Source organism: Papio anubis, chromosome 6 (genome assembly GCF_008728515.1).
Source record: "Papio anubis isolate 15944 chromosome 6, Panubis1.0, whole genome shotgun sequence".
Lineage (NCBI taxonomy): Eukaryota > Metazoa > Chordata > Mammalia > Primates > Cercopithecidae > Papio > Papio anubis.
Genome location: NC_044981.1, coordinates 78406919 through 78428807, shown reverse-complemented (window position 1 = coordinate 78428807; position 21889 = coordinate 78406919). Strand labels below are relative to the sequence as shown.

General features: G+C 35.7%; 1 protein-coding gene across 1 annotated transcript in view; it reads left to right on the top strand.

The window, feature by feature from the left end:
• The window catches only part of ME1 (malic enzyme 1), a 233232-nt gene that overhangs the window by 184935 nt on the left and 26408 nt on the right, over positions 1–21889 (top strand). Inside the window, exons 7-9 of the mRNA XM_017958059.2 lie at positions 6928–7037; positions 19255–19352; positions 21067–21180. Of these exons, the coding sequence (XP_017813548.1) occupies positions 6928–7037; positions 19255–19352; positions 21067–21180 (322 nt within the window). The remainder of the gene's footprint in view (positions 1–6927; positions 7038–19254; positions 19353–21066; positions 21181–21889) is intronic.

Below are 21889 nucleotides of genomic sequence, written 5' to 3'. Positions count from 1 at the left end.
GAAAAGAATGAATGATTATGGCTGAATCTTTATCATTTCTGCTGTCACAAAGAATAAGAAGTAACAGTAACATATAATAAAAGGAAGGGTAAGAAAAATGAAAGGACTGTCTAAATGTTACAAAATAATACAGAAGTAAAGTAGTAGGAACAAAAGCCATATTGCTATGAAAGAAGTTAACACATCCATCTTCTTTATTGTTACCTGCAAGGAAGAATTGAATTCCAATGGTTCTTGGCCAGAGATAACTTGTGTCAACTTCAGATTACTTATTCTAGCATTCAAGACCATTCATAATCTGAAATTCAGCAACCAATACTGATCTTCTAAAGTCCTTGAAGCTAATGTTTGTCATCTCCCCAGTACAGATTTTGAGACCTCTATTCTATGATTGATTCTTTACTCCACTCTTTTCCTTATTTGAGTTCTACCAAGGCCCCATCTTAAGCCTCACCTAATTCATGTTGTTTTCCCTCAGTGCTTTAGTGATCAGTGTGCCACTGCTTTTGTTTTTAATCTGAACCTCCTTTAAGTTATTTATTTGCATCCTTTTGTCTTCGCAATGAGACTGTTTCCCAGTGAGCATTTCCAGGGCAAGATCCATGTTTCTTATTTGCTGCTTAATTCATTGAGCACTCTCAAGCTTCAATACATTATCAAAAATGAGTAATTTGGAATAAGCTATCCCTAAGGTACTCATCAGAGCTAAAGTGCACTAGATCTTGAATGTTCCATATGTAGTAAATCCTATAAAACATTTTACTATATCTCAGGAAAAATTAAAGCATACTTGGTTAACCTTGTTACAGCAAATTCTTGATCATTTATAATCAAAGAAAGGTTCATGTTCTCACCAATATCTGTTCATATATTTCCTATAATAAAAGGACCTGGTATGTTGAATGCATACAAATGCTGTTTTGCTATTAATAGTTTTGTGATAAAATTATAACACCCTTATTTTATCAGTGTAATCTTTTCAGATGTAAATATCTATTCATTTCATTGACTTGATAACTCTGTTGGTGCTCAGTATATATAGCAGTGGGCCCTGTGGTTCAGTCCAGACCTTACCACCTATTAGCAGTATGAACTCATCCATGGCTTTTAATCTTACTGAGTTCATTTCTTTATCTGTTAAATGGATAATAACGCTGCCTTCTTCACTGGGTTGCTGACAGAATTGAGATAATCCATGTAAAGTATGAAGCCTAGTGCCTGACACACAGTGCTAGATATAGTGATTAGTCACTGTAATAAGGTATTTGTCAGATTTAACAATGCCACAAGAGCAAAATCTCTGCAGTTTCTACATGTTAATTTTATGGGTGCTATTTCTGTTAACTTTTAAAACTATTTGCACCTAGTATTTTATGTGGTATTTTGATCATAAAATAGTAGGTTCTTTTCATAGTTATGTAGAATTGAATTGGCTAACTTTTCAGTGTTCCACTACTTATAATTTTATAGTGACAAAGTGGGTTCAAATTGGAACTAACTATCCCTTACGTGGCTTTCTTTTATTATATGATGCAAGATGTTTGTATCACAAAATAAATTCAGAATGCCTGTCTCTAAATCTTTAGGAGTCAAATCAGAGTTAACTACCAGGTAGAGAAAAGTCATGAAACTAAAACTGATATATAGTTTCTAAGGGATACTTCTAAAATAAACTTTTGTAAATGATAAGGTATCCCGTACACCATTTTACTACCTATGCCTATTCCCAGATTTCACTTAAGAAACATTATAAATTTGTAGCCTGACCACATTGTGTCCTAAACATTGAAGGCAAACCATATTGTAGGATTTCATTGTAACCACAGAGAAATTGTAACAAGCGCAAAACCGCAGAACCAAGTAAGTAGTAGATCCGGGAATAGAATTGGGAAGGCTCTGATTCCTCCTCACATACTGAGACCACAGGGTTCTGCTCCTTCTGAACATAATGACAGCTCAGCCAATGTTTCTAGACCATCGGTATATGATACATTAGGAGCAAACCATACAGCACTCTCCAAAGGCTCACAGTCTTTACTTTCTAAAGGCCTGCTTGGAAACCAGAGAAGTAGGAGGAGCCATTACAAGCACCTCATGATTATTGACTGATATTTGTGTTTGGGGTACTTAGTTGCTATGACGAAGTTTGCTTCTCTGCTAGGTTATGAAAATGTAATTTGTAACCATAGAAATGGTTTTACCAGTTTCTAGTAACATTTTTATAATTAGTAATACAGCTAGCTAAAGTGTTTCCTTGGAGGATGAATGGCATCATACATAAAAGGAGTAGAAAAAGTTTATGTTCCCTTCAAGAATTGACCCCACTATCCCATTTTACTTTTAAATTGTTGCTTCTTTTTGTCTTTAGTGATTTACAGAGCACTGAAATGGTTGTTTTAAATATTTTGTCTTGCAATATTGTTGCTGTTTGGGGAATGAATTTGCCAACCTCTTCACTGTGTCATGCTAGAAGTAGACTTATTTTTATTACTATTTTATATGGATAAAAATTGCTTGTATTTCCCAACATTTTACCATTTTATTATACATAGACCTTTTAAACTGGTATTATTTTTGTTCTTTCTGAAATATGCCTTTTAGAAGTTTCTTTAGTAAAAGTATTTTGATTTTTATTTATCTAAAGATGTCTTAATTTTATTTATTTTTAATTTATTTTTATTATTATACTTTAAGTTCTGGGGTGCATGTGCCAAATGTGCAGGTTTGTTACATAGGTATACATGTGCCACGGTGCTTTGCTGCACCCATAAACCCATCGTCTACATTAGGTATTTCTCCTAATGTTATCCCTCCCCTAGCCCCCACCCCCAAACAGGTCCTGGTGTGTGATGTTCCCCTCCCTGTGTCCATGTGTTCTCATTGTTAACTCCTACTTATGAGTGAGAACATGCTGTGTTTGGTTTTCTCTTCTTGTAATAGTTTGCTGAGAATGATGGTTTCCAGCTTCATCCATGTCCTGGCAAAGGGTATGAACTCATACTTTTTATGGCTGCATAGTATTCCATGGTGTATATGTGCCACATTTTCTTTATCCAGTCTATCATTGATGGGCATTTGGGTTGGTTCCAAGTCTTTGCTATTGTGAATAGTCCTAGAATAAACATACATGTGCATGTGTCTTTATAGTAGAATGGTTTATAATCCTTTGGTTATATACCCAGTAGTGGGATTGCTGGGTCAAATGGGATTTCTGATTCTAAATCCTTGAGGAATCGTCACACTGTCTTCCACAATGGTTGAACTAATTTACACTCCCACTAACAGTGTGAAAGCGTTCCTATTTCTCCACATCCTTTGCAGCGTCTTGTTTCCTGACTTTTTAATGATCACCATTCTAACTGGCGTGAGATGGTATCTCATTGTGGTTTTGATTTACATTTCTCTAATGACCAGTGATGATGAGCTTTTTTTTCACATGTTTGCTGGCTGCATAAACCTTACTGTTGAAGAATAGCTTTGTCTAGGATGACAGTTATTTTCTCTTAGCCCTTTGAGTATATTATTTACCTGCCTGTGGCTTCTATTGTTACTATTAAATAATTTTTAAAAATCTGTAGATTTTTAAATGGCTATAGAGTACTTATGTGCCAGTCATTGCATTGAGCACTTAACGTTTATCACTTCATTTAATCCTGCTAACAACCTTATGGTAATAGGCTGTTACTATTCTCATTTTTCTGATAGGAAATCAGAGGCACAGAACAGTTAAGGATGCACAGTATGTAAGGAGGACTAGATTGATCCCAGGAGCTCTGACTCCAGAGCCTATGCTCTGTAATAAACCAGTATGACAGCCAAGTAAATACTTGTAAACCAGTATGACAGCTTGTAAACCAGTATGACAGCCAAGTAAATACTTAAAAAGAAGGATAAAAGATGGTTAATAGTACTAAATATTAAAATTACTATAAAGCTATAGGAATTAAAGCAGGGAGGTATTCTTTTCTTTATAGATTAGTAAGATAATCATTACTGTTAGACTATATTACTGAGCAGTACCGATGTGGTATACCTGTGTGCCTGTGTCCTCATCTATTAGATGAGAATAATAATAGTATTTACTTCATAGAGTGGTTGTGAAGAGTAAGTGTGCATGTGTAATATCTTATAAAGGAAAACGTATTTGTTGTCATCAGCAGTAGTAGAATAAAATAAGAAAGCACAGAAACAGACCCTACTATGTATCAGAATATAGTATCTAAATATAGGTGATGAGGAGAAGGATGGACTGTTAAATAAATGGTGCTGGCATAGTTGGGTGATTATACAGAAAACAGAAATTTTGGTATAGCTTGCTTTTTTAAAATCTATGGCCTAACAGTAAAAGTATACCAGATTTAGAGGTTAACTATTTTCTAAATCTATAATATAATTAGAAGAAATTTTCATTAATAGTTAAATAAATATATGTAGAGGAGACTGTTGTAAGCATTTCATCAAAGGAGAAACCATAAATAAAAGGATTGAAAGATCTAACCACATAAAAATTTAAAATTTATTTGTGAAAACAATTAGGAACACTGTCTAAATAATTAATGGTACAGTGTACTACATTAGAAAAACTATTTGCAACATATGTAACAGAAGGTACTATTTTTATGAAATAACAAAGAAAACAACTATAACAATAGAAAAATGAGGGGATTTAGGATCTCCTTCAAACATTTATCATTTCTTTATGTTGGGAACATTCTGAATCTTCTCTTCCAGCTATTTTGAAATATACCTGATTTTATCATTACATATTGATGCATGTATCAAAACGTCATATGTACCCAACAGATATGTACAACTATTATGTATCCATAATAATTAAAAATTTCAAAGATAGCAGTTTAATTAGAAAAGGAAAATCAAAGAAAGTGATGCTGCTTAAAGACATAACCTAAAATAAGAAATGTGTTTTTATACCAGCACCAAAGATGGATAAAAGAAGCTGGTGACTCTAGACTTTTATGGGCATAATAAAGTAATAAAAATGAAAAAAAAACAATAGAAAAATGAACAAATGAACATATAATCTTCCAGAAAGAATTACAAATGACGAATAGACAGATAAAGATGCTAGGCTACACTAGTAATAAAAATAAATAAATAAAAAGTTAATACCAGCTTTCACCTATGACTTCTATAGTAATTTAGAAAGATAGTCTACCCAGGATAAATATATAATTATATATAAATTAACATAATTGAAGGGAAATAACGGACTTACAGAGTTTTTTTTTTTTTATTGTATCAGAAGGAAAAGAGAGAAAACTCATCTGCCTTGTGATATCAGGGGGTAGTGGTTTGAGACTGTCCTTGAATTAGAATGTTGACAAGAAGTGAGAAATGAGTGCAAGGTTTAACATTCTCTGTTATGAGACGTTTGACATCAGGGGGAAGAAGCATAAGTAACTATAGCTTTGATTTTGTCATAGTCAAGGGAGGTGGTTTTAAAATCAGGTGGTCCTGAAAATGCTTGGGGACAGGAAAGGACCAGTGGTAAAGGAGAAATTGGAGTTGTTAGTATAGAGAGGTGCAGTTGATTCAGTAAGGTCCATAGGGAGATTCAAAACAAGGAAGCAAAAATCCTTCTCACAAGTTGAGGAAGAAAATAGAAATAAAAGTACAAAATATTTTAATGTAGGGGGAAACTGAGAAGGTTAATATTATTCTCTCTAGCATTGATCTTAGTGACGTAGTGACTGGTAAGAGACTTGGGAGAACAGGAGAATAAAAGAAGGTTTGTGAAAGCTGCTGCTGTGGTCTAATCATTACTATTACATGTTAAGTTGTGTATGTTGAAATGTAGTTGCCATTGTGAAAGTATTAAGAGATGGGGCCTTTTGAGAAGTGATTAAGCCATGAGGCCCCATCCTTCATGAATGTTTTATCAGTGCCATTATAAAAGAGACTGAAGAAAGCATGTTTACCCCTTCTCCCATGCAAAGATGTAACAAAAAGGCACTATCCATGGGGAAAAGACCCTCACCAGACACGGAATCTGCTGACACCTTAATCTTGGACTTTCAGCCTCCAGAGCTGTGAACAATAGATTTTTATTGTTTATAAATTACCCGGGCTGAGGTATTTTGTGATTGCACCTGCTTTGGAGATTGTGTTGTGGACCAGTGACAGATGAAAACAAATATTTCAGGATATTATTGAGATCCTGGCTGAGATTCAATAGCATTGATTTATGTGCTATCTTAATAGAAAAGGAGATTCGGAATGATGGAGAACAAGGGGACAAGGGTGTCTAAGGAGACAGCCAATACACTATTTCGATAACTGTCTTTGCATACAGAGATGAAGCTAGATGGGAGAAATGGAAGGGCCACAATGAAGATCTGACTGTATCTTTCACTACACCCTTACATTTACTACCACGTTATAGCCAAACAGGGCTTTTAAACCATTTTTTTAAACACTTTTTCTTTTTTATCTTTCACCTCAGTTATTTTGCTTCTGTTTTTCCTCAGCTTATAAAACCCTACATCTCTACTTTTGAAATTATAACTATTCATTAAAACTCAGTTCATTGGTTGCTTTGTCTTTGATCACAGCCAGAAGTGATATCTGTCCTCGGAACACCTATCATTCCTTGTTTATACCACTTTTATATTACTTTTTATTTACTTCAAAAATTTTTGTTTCTACTAAAAGTTAAATTCCTTAAGGAAAGGGAACATATTTTGGTCATTTTGTGTTATTTCACGGTGCCAACACAATGCCTTTTCTGTAGTAAGCATGTAGTAAATATTTGTTGAACAGATATTATATTACATATTTATACTTAAGCAGCAAGACAGAACCTTTAAAAGGAAATATGTTTTCCTATTTCTATGGGCTAATTTTAAAAGTTTATTTTTAAATAGCATCTTATTAGCCTCTTCTAATATGAATGTTTGTGTCCTGTAGGTACGGCATGAATTGCCTTATTCAGTTTGAAGACTTTGCCAATGTGAATGCGTTTCGTCTCCTGAACAAGTATCGAAACCAGTATTGCACATTCAATGATGATATTCAAGGTAACAACATTTTCACTGCATATGGATCAATAACATGTCAGAAATTAGTTCATAATTTTAATAATGATTCAAATTCAATCAATATATGCTGAGTACCTTTCAAATTCCAGGAAGTATGCTTGCTGATGTCATGTACTATTTCTCATCTAGTTGCATATATTTGAGAAAAGTACTCTCTGACTCTATAATATACCATATTATCCATTAGATAGAAAATAAGCTCCAAGAAATCTGACAAAATCCCTGGTGATTATGGCTAAACAAAGAAGGAAATGTATGAGACCATATTATTCATTGTTTAAAAATAAAAGTGAATATACTTCTCTCTTCAGACTATCGTAGGCACAATTTTTATGCTTTACCCCAGCAGGAGCTGCATTTTACTATTTGTCTTTGATTGTAGATGTTTGGCTACCTGCTTTTGTCTAAGTTGCCAAATTTTTTCCTCTTTAAGTTCTAGTTTTTTAATCCTCTCCAGATCCATGCAGAGCCCACCCCCAATACACATGTCTTACTATGAGAATCTTAGGGATTCTGTTTCATTATTGGAAGGTAGGGGGAAAACACAGGTAGATGTGCTGAGGAGAAATACCATAAAGAGTTTTTGCAACTTGAAATAAGATTGCAAATGGCTTCCATTTCACTAATTCCAATGAATGTTTTTCAGTGTTTATCTTACTTGAATTTTCAGCAGCATTCCACATTGTTGACTCACCTTGTTTCTTGAAATACTCTTTTTTGTTGGCTTCCATGTCACGGCATTCTGCTGATTTCTTCTTACCTCTTTAGCTGTTTGCCTTTCCTTTTTCCTCTGCAAGTTCATCCTTTCCTGTCTAGCTATTAAATGACAAAACACTTCATTTTTAAATGACCTGCTCAGTGCCAGGTCCTTTTCTTTTTGTTCTGCTTTATGTTTTTAGGTATATACTCCAAGTCCACACATTCAGTTAGCAAATTTATATTGCCAGTCCAGACTTCTTTGTATTCCAGGTCTATATACCCATGTCTTTATTTAAAATCTCCTCTTAGGCACCTGCAATCCCAACACTTTGGGAGGCCAAGTCAGGCAGATCGCTTGAGCATAGGAGTTCGAGACCATCCTGGGCAACATGGCAAAACTCTGTCTCTATAAGAAAATATAAAAATTAGCCTGGCATGATGGTGTGTGCCTGTAGTCCCAGCTACTCGGGAGGCTGAGGTGGGAAGGATTGGATCCCTTGAGCCCAGGAAGTCGAAGCTGCAGTAAGCCATGCTCATGCCACTGCACTCCAGCCTGTGTGACAGAGCGAGGCCCTGTCTCAAACAACAACAGCAGCAGCAGCAGCAATAAAAACAAAACTCCTCTTGGATATCTCAGTTATCTCATACTTAACCTAGTCCCAAATCAAACTCTTATTTCCCCACCAAACCTGACCTTCTTCCAGTGTTCTCATTTTCAGTGAATTGCTGATAGCTCCCTCTTCAGCTTTCCCACCAAATACAGTCTGTCACTAAACCTTTCTCATTTCCTGTCATCAAAATCTGTGTTTTTCATAGAGTTCTCCTCATCACCCTAGTGTAAATTACTATCATCTAAGTAATCTATACACATTTACTCTTGTTTCCCTTTCTTATATGTTTTCTGCATAATATCTCTACAGTTTGTCAGATGTAGATCTAAGTGCTGAGGTTTTTGTGGTGAACAGAGATAGTTTTCTTTTGCTATAGAAATCTGATCTTATTATTTCTTCCTCAAAATAATTTGATGGATTTTCATTGTACTTAGGATGATGGGTTTTCATTGTACTTAGGATAAAGATGAAAATCCTGAATGTGGTCAAAATGCGTGATCTGACCCCTGTTTCTCTCTTCAGCCATTCTAGCCACACATCCCTTCTCAGGTCCTGAAATGAGCCAAGTTTCCTCCTATTTAAGGGTCTAGCCAAATGTTGATCTCTCCTTCTAGAATACCCTTTCTTCCCCTCTTCTAATCTCATCTCAGTTATGACATTCGTCAGTAAACCCTTCTGAATTTCTGGGTCTGGGTCAATTCCACCTCATAGGCTGCCATAGCAGTAATTATTTTTCTTTTTTCCTTATCATAGTAGCATTTTTACATATTTATGCAATTTTTTTTTGAGACAGAGTCTTGCTCTATTGCCCAGGCTGGAGTGCAGTGGTGCGATCTTGGCTCACTGCAACTTCTGCTCCTGGGTTCCAGTGATTCTCTTGCCTCAGCTTCCTGAGTAACTGGGATTACAGATGCATGCCACTGTGCCTGGCTAATTTTTGTATTTTTAGTAGAGATGGGTTTTCGCCACATTGGCCAGGCTGGTCTTGAATGCCTGAACTCAAGTGATCTGCCCACCTCAGCCTCCCAAAGTGGTGGGATTACAGGCATAAGCCACCATGCCTGACCTATTTATGCAATTAAAAAAAAATTAGTATCTCCATCCCAACTAAATTTTAAGCTCTGTGAAGGCAGGGAATATGACTATTTTGCTCATCACTGTATCATTAACTTGTCATTAACACAGCCCCAAGCCCACAGAAAGTATTTAATATTAGTGGAACGAATCAATGTAATATGTCTAAAGCAGGAGTTGGCAAACTACAGCCTGTGAGCCAGATCTAGCCCACTGCCTGTTTTTGTGAAGTTTATTGCAACATAGCCATGCCCACTTGTTTATATATTGTTTACAGTGGCTTTCATGCCATAATAGCAGAATTAAGTCTGGGATAGACACTGAATGGCACACAAGCCCTAAAATATTTACTCTCTTGCCTTCTATGAAAAGAGTTTGCCAACTTTTGATCTAAAGAATTAAACATGAAGGAGTTGGGAGAGTTGTACTAAGGAGTTGGTAGGTTGGCTCGGGTAGGTTTGCATTTGGAAAGATTACACTGTCTTCAGTCTAGAGAACAGGACTGAATTGGAGAACAGGACTGAATTTGAAGGCTATTGCTGAAATCCATGATGATGGCATCTTGCTCTAAGAAAGTGCTAGTGAAGTTAGAAGTAGACAGATAATTAGTTGTTGATAGTGAAGGTGAAGAAGGATCTAAGGATGGAGCCTAGGTTTTTGCCTTGAAGAACTAGAAGAATGGCAGGGCAGAAACTGAAATGGATAAAGTAGGAAACACTCTTACATGTAGATGTTAAGAGCATGGACTATAGAGTCATACTGATTTGCTTCGTCCTTTACTAGCTATGGACTTTGACCAATCTACATAACTTCTCTGTGTTTAATTTCTTACCTGTGGCAGAAAGTTACATAACAGCTTCTATTTTTTTCTTTGAAACAATAGATCAGAAGTTTGAGGAAAACAAAAAATATATGTAATAGTCTCCAATTTTTCTTTGAAATAACAGGATTGGAAGTTTGGGGAAAATTAAAAGAAAAAACAGATCGGAAAGAACTATTGTAGAGAACTAGAGAGCCAACGGATTATGAAACATAAAAGGATTCAGTCAGCGGACACTGCAGATTTAGTTGAAATTAATATCGTAAATGTATCATGATGCTGGCTGAGCAGCTTGAATTCAACAGTTCAGGAAGAGGCAAGGCCACAGTGAACAGCTGGATTCATCTATGTTAGATATTTTATTGTATTTGTGCAAAGAAAGGACAATGGGATAAGAGCTAAGGTTAAAGTGATGACCATGACACTGAGCTGGATAGAGAAGGAACTGAAGATAAAAAGACTGTTAGATGGGGGAAAGGCCTTGACATTCCAGTAGGGTTGAAGCATGGGTATAATAAGGATGATTGAATAAGAGACCTGGGAAGATAGGAGACTGTAGATCACGAGTAAAGTATTCTAATATAGTACTTTCAAGGATTGGTTCTTGGCAAGCACCAAGATGAAATTTAGAAGGAAGTCAGCCAAAGTGGAATAAAGGTGAATGCTACTGGAAATGAGATGATCAAAGAAAATTTAAATGTAAAATGGGGATGATAATGTTTCTCTCATGGAGTTTACATTGCGGACAAAATAATTATTTGTAGAAATATCCTATAAACTGAAAGGTACTTTATAAATAATAATTTTTAGGCCAGGCACAGTGGCTCACACCTGTAATCCCAGCACTTTGGGAGGCCAAGGAGGGCGGATCACGAAGTCAGGAGTTCGAGGCCAGCCTGGCCAATATGGTGAAGCCTCGTCTCTACTAAAAATACAAAAATTAGCAGGGCATGGTGGCGCATACCTGTAGTCCCAGCTACTAGGGAGGCTGAGGCAGAAGAATCACTTGAACCCGGGAGGCAGAGATTTCAGTGAGCCAAGATCGTGCTTTGCAGTGTAGCCTGGGCAATAGAGTGAGACTCCATCTCGAAAAAAAAAAAAAGAAAAAGAAAAAAGAAAAAATATATACATAAAATAATTTTTTAAATTCACTGTGCTTAAATATTTAGTATTGCAGCTATATACATTTAACGACTTTAAAAATCCCGAGTCTTTATTTCTTTTGACATACATGAAAGTAACTGGTCAAATCTTTCTTTTCCCCAAATTCTTTGTGATGTTAATAACATTGTTCCTTCAGTGCCAACTTTCATGACAAAACCTGCTTAAGTTATATAAACTGTATTTTATTCTTTTTTTATTAAATTTCTTTTTGAGTATTTATAAAAAGTGGATATTTATAGGATTTCAGAAATGGAATAATCTGGAAATTTCCAGGTGTTAAGAATTGTGAGCTATAGAAAGACAGCCTGATTTTAGTGTTATTTGCATTAGTCTATTTTCACACTGCTACAGAGAATTTTCCTGAGACTGGGTAATTTATATAAAGGAAAGAGGTTTAATTGACTCACACTTTCTTATGGCTGGGGAGGCCTCAGGAAACTTACAATCATGGTAGAAGGCAAAGGGGAAGCAAGCACCTTCTTCACAAGGCAACATGAGAGAAGGAAGAACTTCCAACCACTTATAAAACCATTAGGTCTCCTGAGAACACACTATCACAAGAACAGCATGGGTGAAACCGCACCCATGATCCAATCACCTCCCTCCTTCAACACATGGGGACTACAGGTCCCTCCCTCAACATGTGGAGATTACAACTCAAGATGAGATTTGGGTGGGGACACAGAGCCAAACCGTATCAGTACTGCATACTAACTTGAAGATACCATGTATAGTAATGATAAAGTGCCTCTGGTACTACAAATACATACTTTGTAGACCAGTGTTTTTAAGTCACTTGTCAATTCATTTTGCAGTGTTCTCTAAAACAGCCGCCCGTAAACTGTTGAACAAAACTATAGAATTCCTTTAATATTGTATATCTTCTGATTTTGTGGGTCTCATGTAAATGTCCATACAAAGTTAAAGACCAGTATTAAATAATTTCAAATCATCATGCAGAGTTAATAGGAAACAGAGTTCAGTTTAAGAAAACGAATGCTAAATTCAAATTATCAAACAAAACAAGCAATTAGGGTCAGGATTTCTATCCATCAAGGCCAGGAATTTAGAGGTCAGGCTCTGGGGTACATCAGAATTAAAGTCTGGAGCACAGGATATCAGAAGCAGGAGGCAAGCCTAGGTCAAGAGCTGTGCATGAAGGGGCCCTGAGGATCCATAGCAGAATATTCCCCCCAAGCAGTTCACCACAGTAGAGGCATTAAATAACTAGTTTTTCACTATGACTAATTTGGCCTAAAATATAATCTGCACATATAGAGTCTATTTATTTCCATATATGAATTTTAAACTATTAATGCCTTAGGAAACAAAAAGATAAGTTTGAGAAAAATATGTCTAATCTGTGACTAGAGAAAACCTTTGGCAAGTTATTGGGGTTCTGACTAGAAATGACCAAACCATTTTGTGAGCGTCATATAAAATTGTGCCTTTATGACACATTTTCTCCGTATGGTTCTTTTTTACCTTTTTAACCTTATATTCTTACCATTATGCCCACAGATGTAATACTTTCCTCTCTGCAGGCACAGAAATTGCATTCCAGTGCCAACAAAAATAATTATCTAACCATTACAGCCTTACCATGTAAATAAATGTGTTTACACTGGACACTTGGGTGGACTCTTTTCTTTCTTTCTTTTTTTTTTTTTTTTTAACAGATGTGTCATTTAAAGATATGATTTATGAAAAGTATTTGATGAAAATTACATATACTTAGAATTCTACTAAGTTAGTTATCTAAAATAACCTTAAATAATATAGATTTTGGTTCAAAATGTATTTTAGACATGAATGCATTCTCATTATAAATTATTTTAAACTGGAAAAAATGCACAAATTGAATCTATTAAGAAATTGGCCATGTAATTATATAATCTGAAGACAATCAGAATTCAGCAAATTCAGACTGAAAAAAATAAGGTTTCAAGCTCTAGTCATTTAAAGTAAGTTAAAAAAGAAATTTTTCTTTTCCTAATAGCCTCTGGAATGGCTACTCTGTAACATGACACTCTAAATATTGCACATATAAATTTTTGCCATAATAAACTAGTTTGACTGTTAGTATTTTTTAAAAATACATTTAATATATTAGGCTACATTGTTGTAAATATAGTGAAATCTTATACTGAATGCTTTGATAATTGAAAAGATCAAAATCACAAAAGAATGCCATGGCCAGTAAACATATTTTTGGAGTTTAGCCTTACTATTAAGTTTTAAAAAAGTTATTGAACAGCAAGTGAGAAACTGATTTTCTGCAACTTCAACTTCTTTCTCTCTATTGCCTTCTTCCCCTTAGTCTATGACCATAGACCGTATTTAAATTGCTTTAAGTCTTAAAATTATTGCCTCAATTCTAATTTCTTTCCTCCAGCAACCCATGTCCTTCTTCCCTTAAAAACTTAAAAATAAGGTATTTCCTTCAACTTTGTTTCCCTCCCACCCCATCTCCATCCTCATCCCATTCTTCCTTTTCTTATCTAAGCTTCTCCAAGGAGTACTCCACACCTGCTCTCCCTGTTCTTCACCTTTTATTTCTTCCTCAGAATACTGCCATACATCCTCAGCCCTAACATGCATGACACTAAAAACAGCTCTCTGATAGGTCACAAGTGATGTGATTGCAAGATCCAATAGCAATTTTTCATTTCCTTTCTTGATTGACCTTTGTTCTTTGTCACTACTTCTCTCTGTTTTCAGGTAACTATATGCTCTCTTACTTTCTCTTACCTCTTTGACCATTTTTTTTCTGTCATCTTCCCCATATCACATTTTTCTGCCTTCTATTCCTTAAATGCCCATGTTCATTTAGGTTCTGTCCTTTAGTCACTCACTCTGAATAATGTTATCATTCCTCATGATCTCAATGCAACTACGTTTTAAAATTCTAAATATTTATCTGTGGCGCAGATTATATGTAACTATTTCTTGATGTTGCCACCAGAGTAACACATAACAGGAAGCACAAGCTTTGTGCAAAAGCTCAAAATTGAACCTCCTAAATCGTTTACATACCCCCAGCCTCAAATCTCTCAAACCCATCACCCACCACTATTCGCTGAACCATCTGCTACCTATAATATAATTATATATAGCCATATATACCTATAGGTACTATTAGTATATAGTAGAAGGCCCTACATGATCTGACCCCAAAACTTCTCTAGCCTCATATGACTTTGCATTCTAATAATTTGTGTTTGCTTCAGCAGCACTGCAGTACTCACAGTTTCACATGTGTTTTATGTTCTCTCTCCTTTTATGTTTTGGAAGGCTGGTTATACAGATGGAGCTTGTATTCTGAATCTTTACTGTAAGGTGACTTGGTTGGGCCATTTCCTTAGGTAATCTTCCTTTTCAGTCTCTTTGGATTCTTTCTCTTACACTGCTGAGATTCCACAGAAAAGATTTTTCCAATCTCTCTCCTGATACTACCTTTCTGCCAGTGTTCTTTGAGTTAAGTAGAAGACTGGAGGGTCTCTGTATTGAGTATGTAAACTTTCAATTAATCTTGTTTCCAATATGGCATCCTTGTCCTCAATTATGCCTGGTGTCTTATATTCCAGTGACCCTTTCCAGAAAATGAGCCTCAAGCTTTCTTTCAAACTTCCAGAGTGTGGGGAAGTTGGCTATCTTCTAGAAGGAGAGGGAAGCAGATCTGGGTTTTAACTGATATATATATATTTTAATTTTGAGACAGTGTCTTTTTCTGTTGCCCAGGCTGGAGTGCAGCAGTGCAGTCATAGCTCACTGCAGCCTCAAACTCCTGGGTTCAAGTGATCCTACTGCCTCAGCCTCCCAGGTAGCTAGGAATTCAGGCATGGACCGTCACACCCAGCTAATTTTTTAAAAAAGTTTTTTGGGGGTAGAGATGGGTCTCTCTATGTTGCCCAGGCTGATCTCAAACTCCTGGATTCAAGCAATCCTCCTGCCTTGGCCTCCCTAAGTCCTGAGGTTACAGGGCATAAACCTCTGCTCCCCAGCCTTCTTAGCAGATTTTTGACCAGCTTCCTATTTTCACCCTCTCCCTTAAACCACTTCCAGAGGCATTTGGTGCTGCCTATACCTGGGTTCTTGAGAGTTTTGCTATATCAGTCTGGTCACTTATTCCCCACTGCTGGCCAACAATTCAACTTTCTCAAGTCTGCTAAGTCAGTTTGCCATTTGCTCATTTAGAAGCCTGTCAGCTTCTAAAATATTGTTGCTACCCTTTTCTCTTAGTCTTTTTAATTTTTTTTCTTTTCAAAAAAGCAGTTTTCTATTGTTTTAGTAGAGTTTTTTGGGGAAAGGAATACTAATTGTGTGTTCAATCTTCCATTTTTCACAGGGAGTCATCCCTGCCTCCATGTCTTTGCATATGCTTTTCCTACTCATTGTGTCCTCCTGTCTGAGGTTCTGAAACTCTTACATTAATCTTTCAATACTGTGTTCAGGGAGTATGCACTCTCAATGCCTTGACCTTTGCCTAAATTCACCCCTCCCCCTGCTACTTCTAGTTTTTGTATTTTACCCAATCTATTTAGTAGCACACGAGGATTATAATTATTTGATTACATATTGATTTTCCTTACTAAATAGATACGTAATTTTTTTTTTTTTTTTTTTTTGACACGGAGTCTGGCTCTGTCTCCCAGGCTGGAGTGCAGTGGCGCAATCTGGGCTCACTGCAAGCTCCGCCTCCCAGGTTCACGCCATTCTTCTGCCTCAGCCTCCCATGTAACTGGGACTACAGGTGCCCACCACCACGCCCGGCTAATTTTGTTTTGTATTTTTAGTAGAGATGGGGTTTCATCGTGTTAGCCAGGATGGTCTCGATCTCCTGGCCTCGTGATCCACCCGTCTCAGCCTCCCAAAGTGCTGGGATTACAGGCGTGAGCCACCGCGCCCGGCCTTATATATGTAATTTTAACTGGATTTCACAAATTATTGCATTAGTAGAGGCTATTCTTTGATAAAAGGTGAGACTTTTATTTAACAACCATATGTTGTTATGTTTATGTTTATGTTAAAGTTATGTTTCTAAAATGTTAAGAAAGATTCGATCTGTTTAGTATCTTGCTAACAGGGTTAAGTCCTCTTTAAAACTGATAGTACAGGTGGGGCTCGGTGGCTCACGCCTGTAATCCCAGCACTTTAGGAGGCTGAGGTGGGCAGATCACCTGAGGTCAGGGGTGTGAGACCAGCCTGGCCAACATGGCAAAATGCTGTCTCTACTAAAAATACAAAAGTTAGCTAGGCATGGTGGTGGTCACCTGTAATCCTAGCTAGTCGGGCAGCTGAGGCAGAAGAATCGCTTGAATCTAGGAGGCAGAGGCTGCAGTGAGCCAAGATCGTGCCACTGCACTACAGCATGGGCGACAGAGCGAGAGATGCCAGCTCAAAATAAAAATAAATAAATAAATAAAACTGATAGTACGAAGATAAACGTAAGCACACATTCTGTCTGATTTATAAAAAGCTTAGTTTTAAATCCTAAAGTAAAAGTTATTATGGAATAATTTATTGTAAAAATTTACAGTTTTATTAAATTTCAGTTTTCTACATGTATTCCCTTCTCTGCAATGAAATTTAAATCAAGGTAGTACCAGGCCATGTACAAGAATCATGTTCAAGTTAAATTTTTGATAGTGCTAAAAATATCTTTCTGATTTTATTAATTCTATAAATGGAAGATTAGTGTTTACATTATTTTCTCAGGAAATATGAAATACATCTTTAGGCTGGGTGCAGTGGCTCACACCTGTAATCCCAGCACTTTGGGAGGCCGAGGCAGGCAGATCACGAGGTCAGGAGATCGAGACCATCCTGGCTAACATGGTGAAACCCCGACTCTACTAAAAATACAAAAAATTAGCCGGACGTGGTGGCAGGCACCTGTAGTCCCAGCTACTCGGGAGGCTGAGGCAGGAGAATGGCATGAACTCGGGAGGTGGAGCTTGCAGTGAGCAGAGATGGTGTCACTGCACTCCAGTCTGGACGACAGAGCAAGACCCTGTCTCAAAAAAAAAAAAAAAAAAATTGAAATATATCTTTAAATATAATGTGTGAACTTAACACATTTTGAGTTTTGAGTGATCTAGCATAACCAGATGAAAATAAGGCACCAAATAGTTAGGATATTTTAGATTATTTTGTGTCTGACTGTAAATGTCCAATTCTATGTAAATAAAAATAATAATACAAATACAGTGACTGCTGATGATGCTTCAACTTTGATGCTTCAACTGGTTAAATCTTATAGAAACCCTTAAAATCATAGAATCTCACAGTTGGAAGAGAGCTTAGAGTTCCTCAGATCCAAACTTCTGGCCAGTTTACTTCAAAAGAACCCAAGACAGAGATAGCTTGAGCTACTATTTCTGAATAACTTCTTATTTAGTAAGTGGATATCTATACCTCTCTTTCTAATTTAAATTCTCTTTCATCTGTTTTATTACTCTAGTGAATATATCTTGCATGGGGAAAATATCATTCTAATCATGTCATGATATATTCTCTACATACACTAGCCATATTTTTGCATAGATTTTCACTTTAAATAATGTATAGAAGAGTGACTTTTTCATAATATATGACTTAGCACAGTTCATAATTATTGCAGTAGTGACTCTAAATTGCATGCATTTTATTTTTGTAGTACACATTGTGATCCTAAATAAAAGACACATATGGGATAAACAGGCCTTTAACAATTATTATTTATTGTGTTCTTATTTATGACTACCTAATTATGCAAGAAAGAAAGATTGAATAGAACAAATTTACTGATAGTGAAATGTTGAATATCTTTGATACTTGACATCCTTAATGCTTCATCATTGTGTCACTCATCAAACCTAGTCTAATCTTTGTTTTAACCATAATGTTAAATAAGGATATTTAATGTTTAGCTAGGCTTTACTACCCAGCTGAGTGATGTAGGAAACATTGTAAGTAGAACATTAACTTAGAGGAGTAAAGTATAGATACAGCTGGAAAGTGCCGCAAGAAGCTGCTGCTTTATTTCAGGCATAAGCCATAAAGAAGTTGATCTGTGTAATTACACTCAAAGCAAGAGAACTGCTCTGTGATCTGTGAATGCTTATATGGTAAAGTAATATAATTGGAACTGGTGAAGTTTTTATGCCTATGAGACATGATGAGGAAAATACAATTTTTATCTTAAAGAAATTAGTTTTGTCTAGCACCTTTGGGATCCACAGTGATTGCCATAGGTAAAAAGTCTATTAAATAATGCAATATAATTAGATTTTAATTGCTATTAACATTAAATTCCAAATGTATCAAAAATATGAGCACCAATACCATCATCAGCAATAATTTACTATGTGCCTTCTGTGTGTGAAGGGGATAAATAGATTTCAAAACCTCAAGAGTAATTACATGGCAGAATCTAATAGCACGTATTACTCTTTTATATCATAAAGTAAAACTACTTTACATATGAGGAAACTATCTATTTGATGTATACAATAATTTCTCTAAATTCTTTCAGCTAGTCAGAGGGTTGTTGAACTGGAATCTGAAGAATCCAGATCCCATCCTTTCATTGATTATGTCACTAAGATAAGTCACAGAATCTTCTTTTAGGGAAGTTTTCAAGAATAGTAGTAAGCTGCTATCTTAAAATATTGATGTCAGTAGCCTGAGAATTTTACCTCATATGCAAGCATGGGATAAGACAAACACAGGTTTCTCTTCTGTACCAGCTAACTTGTTTTATGATTATTTCAAGATGTGAATAAAAGCTTGGAAATTGGCAGAATCTGTTTGAGGATTACTCAAGGATATTTATAACTTGTTTCAGGAACAGCATCTGTTGCAGTTGCAGGTCTCCTTGCAGCTCTTCGAATAACCAAGAACAAACTGTCTGATCAAACAATACTATTCCAAGGAGCTGGAGAGGTATTTGCCTTGTATAATACTTATGTTCTCCTAAACTAACATATAATTAGTGTTAATTGCTCATTAACTCAAGATTTGAGGTATTCCAAACTTTTAGTATATTATGACTGTAGGCTTTATGGAAGATTCCCAAATTAAGTATTGAGACATATTAATCATTCATAGGATAATTTAGTACAGAAGTATTGAGATATTTTTCACAGCTTTAAATTTGTAGTATTATCAAATGTTGCCATAGGTATTTGTTATGCATATCTAAGGTACCATACAGGAAAAGTTTCCAGTGTATGTGTATATATACAAGCCTTTAAGTATTTAAGCTGGTTTATCTGATACTGGCTTTTAGAATACTCCAGTGTTACAAATACAAATTTTTAAAATTTGACTCACAATTCAGTGTGTACATATGTAACTACATATGTGTTTTTAAGCAAAAATATTTCGAATTAGGGATTTATAGTACATTATTACTGTTCACATGCAAAAATCCCAAAATATTTTAAATTGTCGGAAAGAGACTGCAGCAAGACCAAATTATGCTTTGTTATTATTTGCTTAATTTAATAATCTGAAAGAAGAAAACTAGACTCCTATAATAATAATAATACACCACCAAAATAGAAATTAAAATATTAGTTGAGTTTGAGTTTCTTAAGGGAAAACTGCCAAAATCTCTTTAGAATTATAGAATGTAAGTAATAGAGAAATATTTTGTGGCTGTATATATATATATATATATGTATGTCTGTATTTCAAGAAACTTTAAATTTTCAAGTTGAATATGATTATGAACAAAACAGTATATTACACTGGTAGATATTTGTTTATGTTGTGTTGGTTTTCATTTTGCTTGTTTTTAGATAAAACAAAATATGTGAAGTTAGAACTCAAATGCCAAGATACAAATATGTGAAAGTATTCAGAATGAAATCACAAATTCACTTTCACATTGAAATAAAAATCAAGACTAACTGACAGCTCATTAACATTTGAGTTCTCTATTTTGTGGATTATTACATGCTGTATTTAACTTTAGTAAACGTCTTTGAATTTTCAAAGGGTTTGATGAATGGCATAGACCAGTTCTTGATACTCAACTAGGCAGAAGAATTCATGGTTGGATGATTCAAAACCAGCACTTGTTTGTCCCTGAAAAGATATTGGAAATTTCACAGATAATTATAAAATTTACCAAATACCAAGGAAGTTGATTCCTTTAATCTTTCAGTAAATTTCACAGCACTTTTGGTATCCAAATTAGAAGAGTAAGTAGATGCTTGGAAACACTTTTTTTTTTTTTGTCAGTTTCATTCTGTTGCCTAATTGGTCAAGTTCCCATCCAAATGACCAGGCTTCTTTCTTCAAATTCAATTAGAGGAGCTTGAACCTAACAATAAACAATACAGTTCAATGAGCAAGGTTGACCAGTTCATTATTTTAAATTCAGTATTTTTTCTTGGAGCAAATCTTGGTTGTATTAACAGGATTAAATACACTGACAATCAAGGATATCACCAGTTTATCTGTGGCCAAATAGGAAGCCACATAATAGTGGTTCTGTTGTAATAAAAAGGGTAAATAATTGCTATTTGGCTTAACCTAAATGTGACAAAAATATTTTGTTCCCAGCAACAAAGACAAAATGGGATGAAATGTAACCCTTAATAAGATATCATGTAGAACAACTTTAAAATTTTTTCTTTTCATCACTGAGGCTGCCCTAGGGATTGCACACCTGATTGTGATGGCCATGGAAAAAGAAGGTTTACCAAAAGAGAAAGCCATCAAAAAGATATGGCTGGTTGATTCAAAAGGATTAATAGTTAAGGTAAGAATTTTTCATTTTTAACCAGAATAAAAATCAATATGCCATTCTAGATGACCATCTCAAAGACTACTCTGTTTCTACAACCTCCCTTTACACTGTGTTAAAGAATAACCATTAAATACAAATGATCGTGTCATACAGTAATACTGATACTTTCCTGAATAAAGAAGAAAACTATGGCTTAGGAACAGATTCCATCTGCAGTGTGAGTCAGCTCCTTACACCCCTTTGAATTGACAGTCCATTTGAATTAGTTTCTCTTTCTCTCTCTCTCTCTCTCTCTTTTGAGATAGGGTCTCACTCTGTCACTCAGGCTGGAGTGCAGTGATGCCATCATTGTCACTGTAGCCTTGACCTCCTGGGCTCAAGTGATCTCTACCCCCACCTCAGTCTTCTGAGCAGTTGGGACCACAGGATGCCGTATCCGGCTATTTTTAAAAAAAAATTAAAAAAAAAAAATTGTAGAGACAAGCTCTCACTATGTTTCCCAAGCTGGTCTCAAACTCCTGAGCCCAAGTGATCCTCCTGCCTCAGCCTCCCAAAGTGCTGGGATTTACTGGCATGAACCACTGCACATGGCCAGTGTAGTTTTAAATTTAGCAATTTGATAATGATACAGATGAAACACCTAGATATAGCACTTTTTATTGAGAGTTGGTGATCAAATTGTACATTAGCTAGAAAGAAGTGAGGAAAAAATGAAACAGCT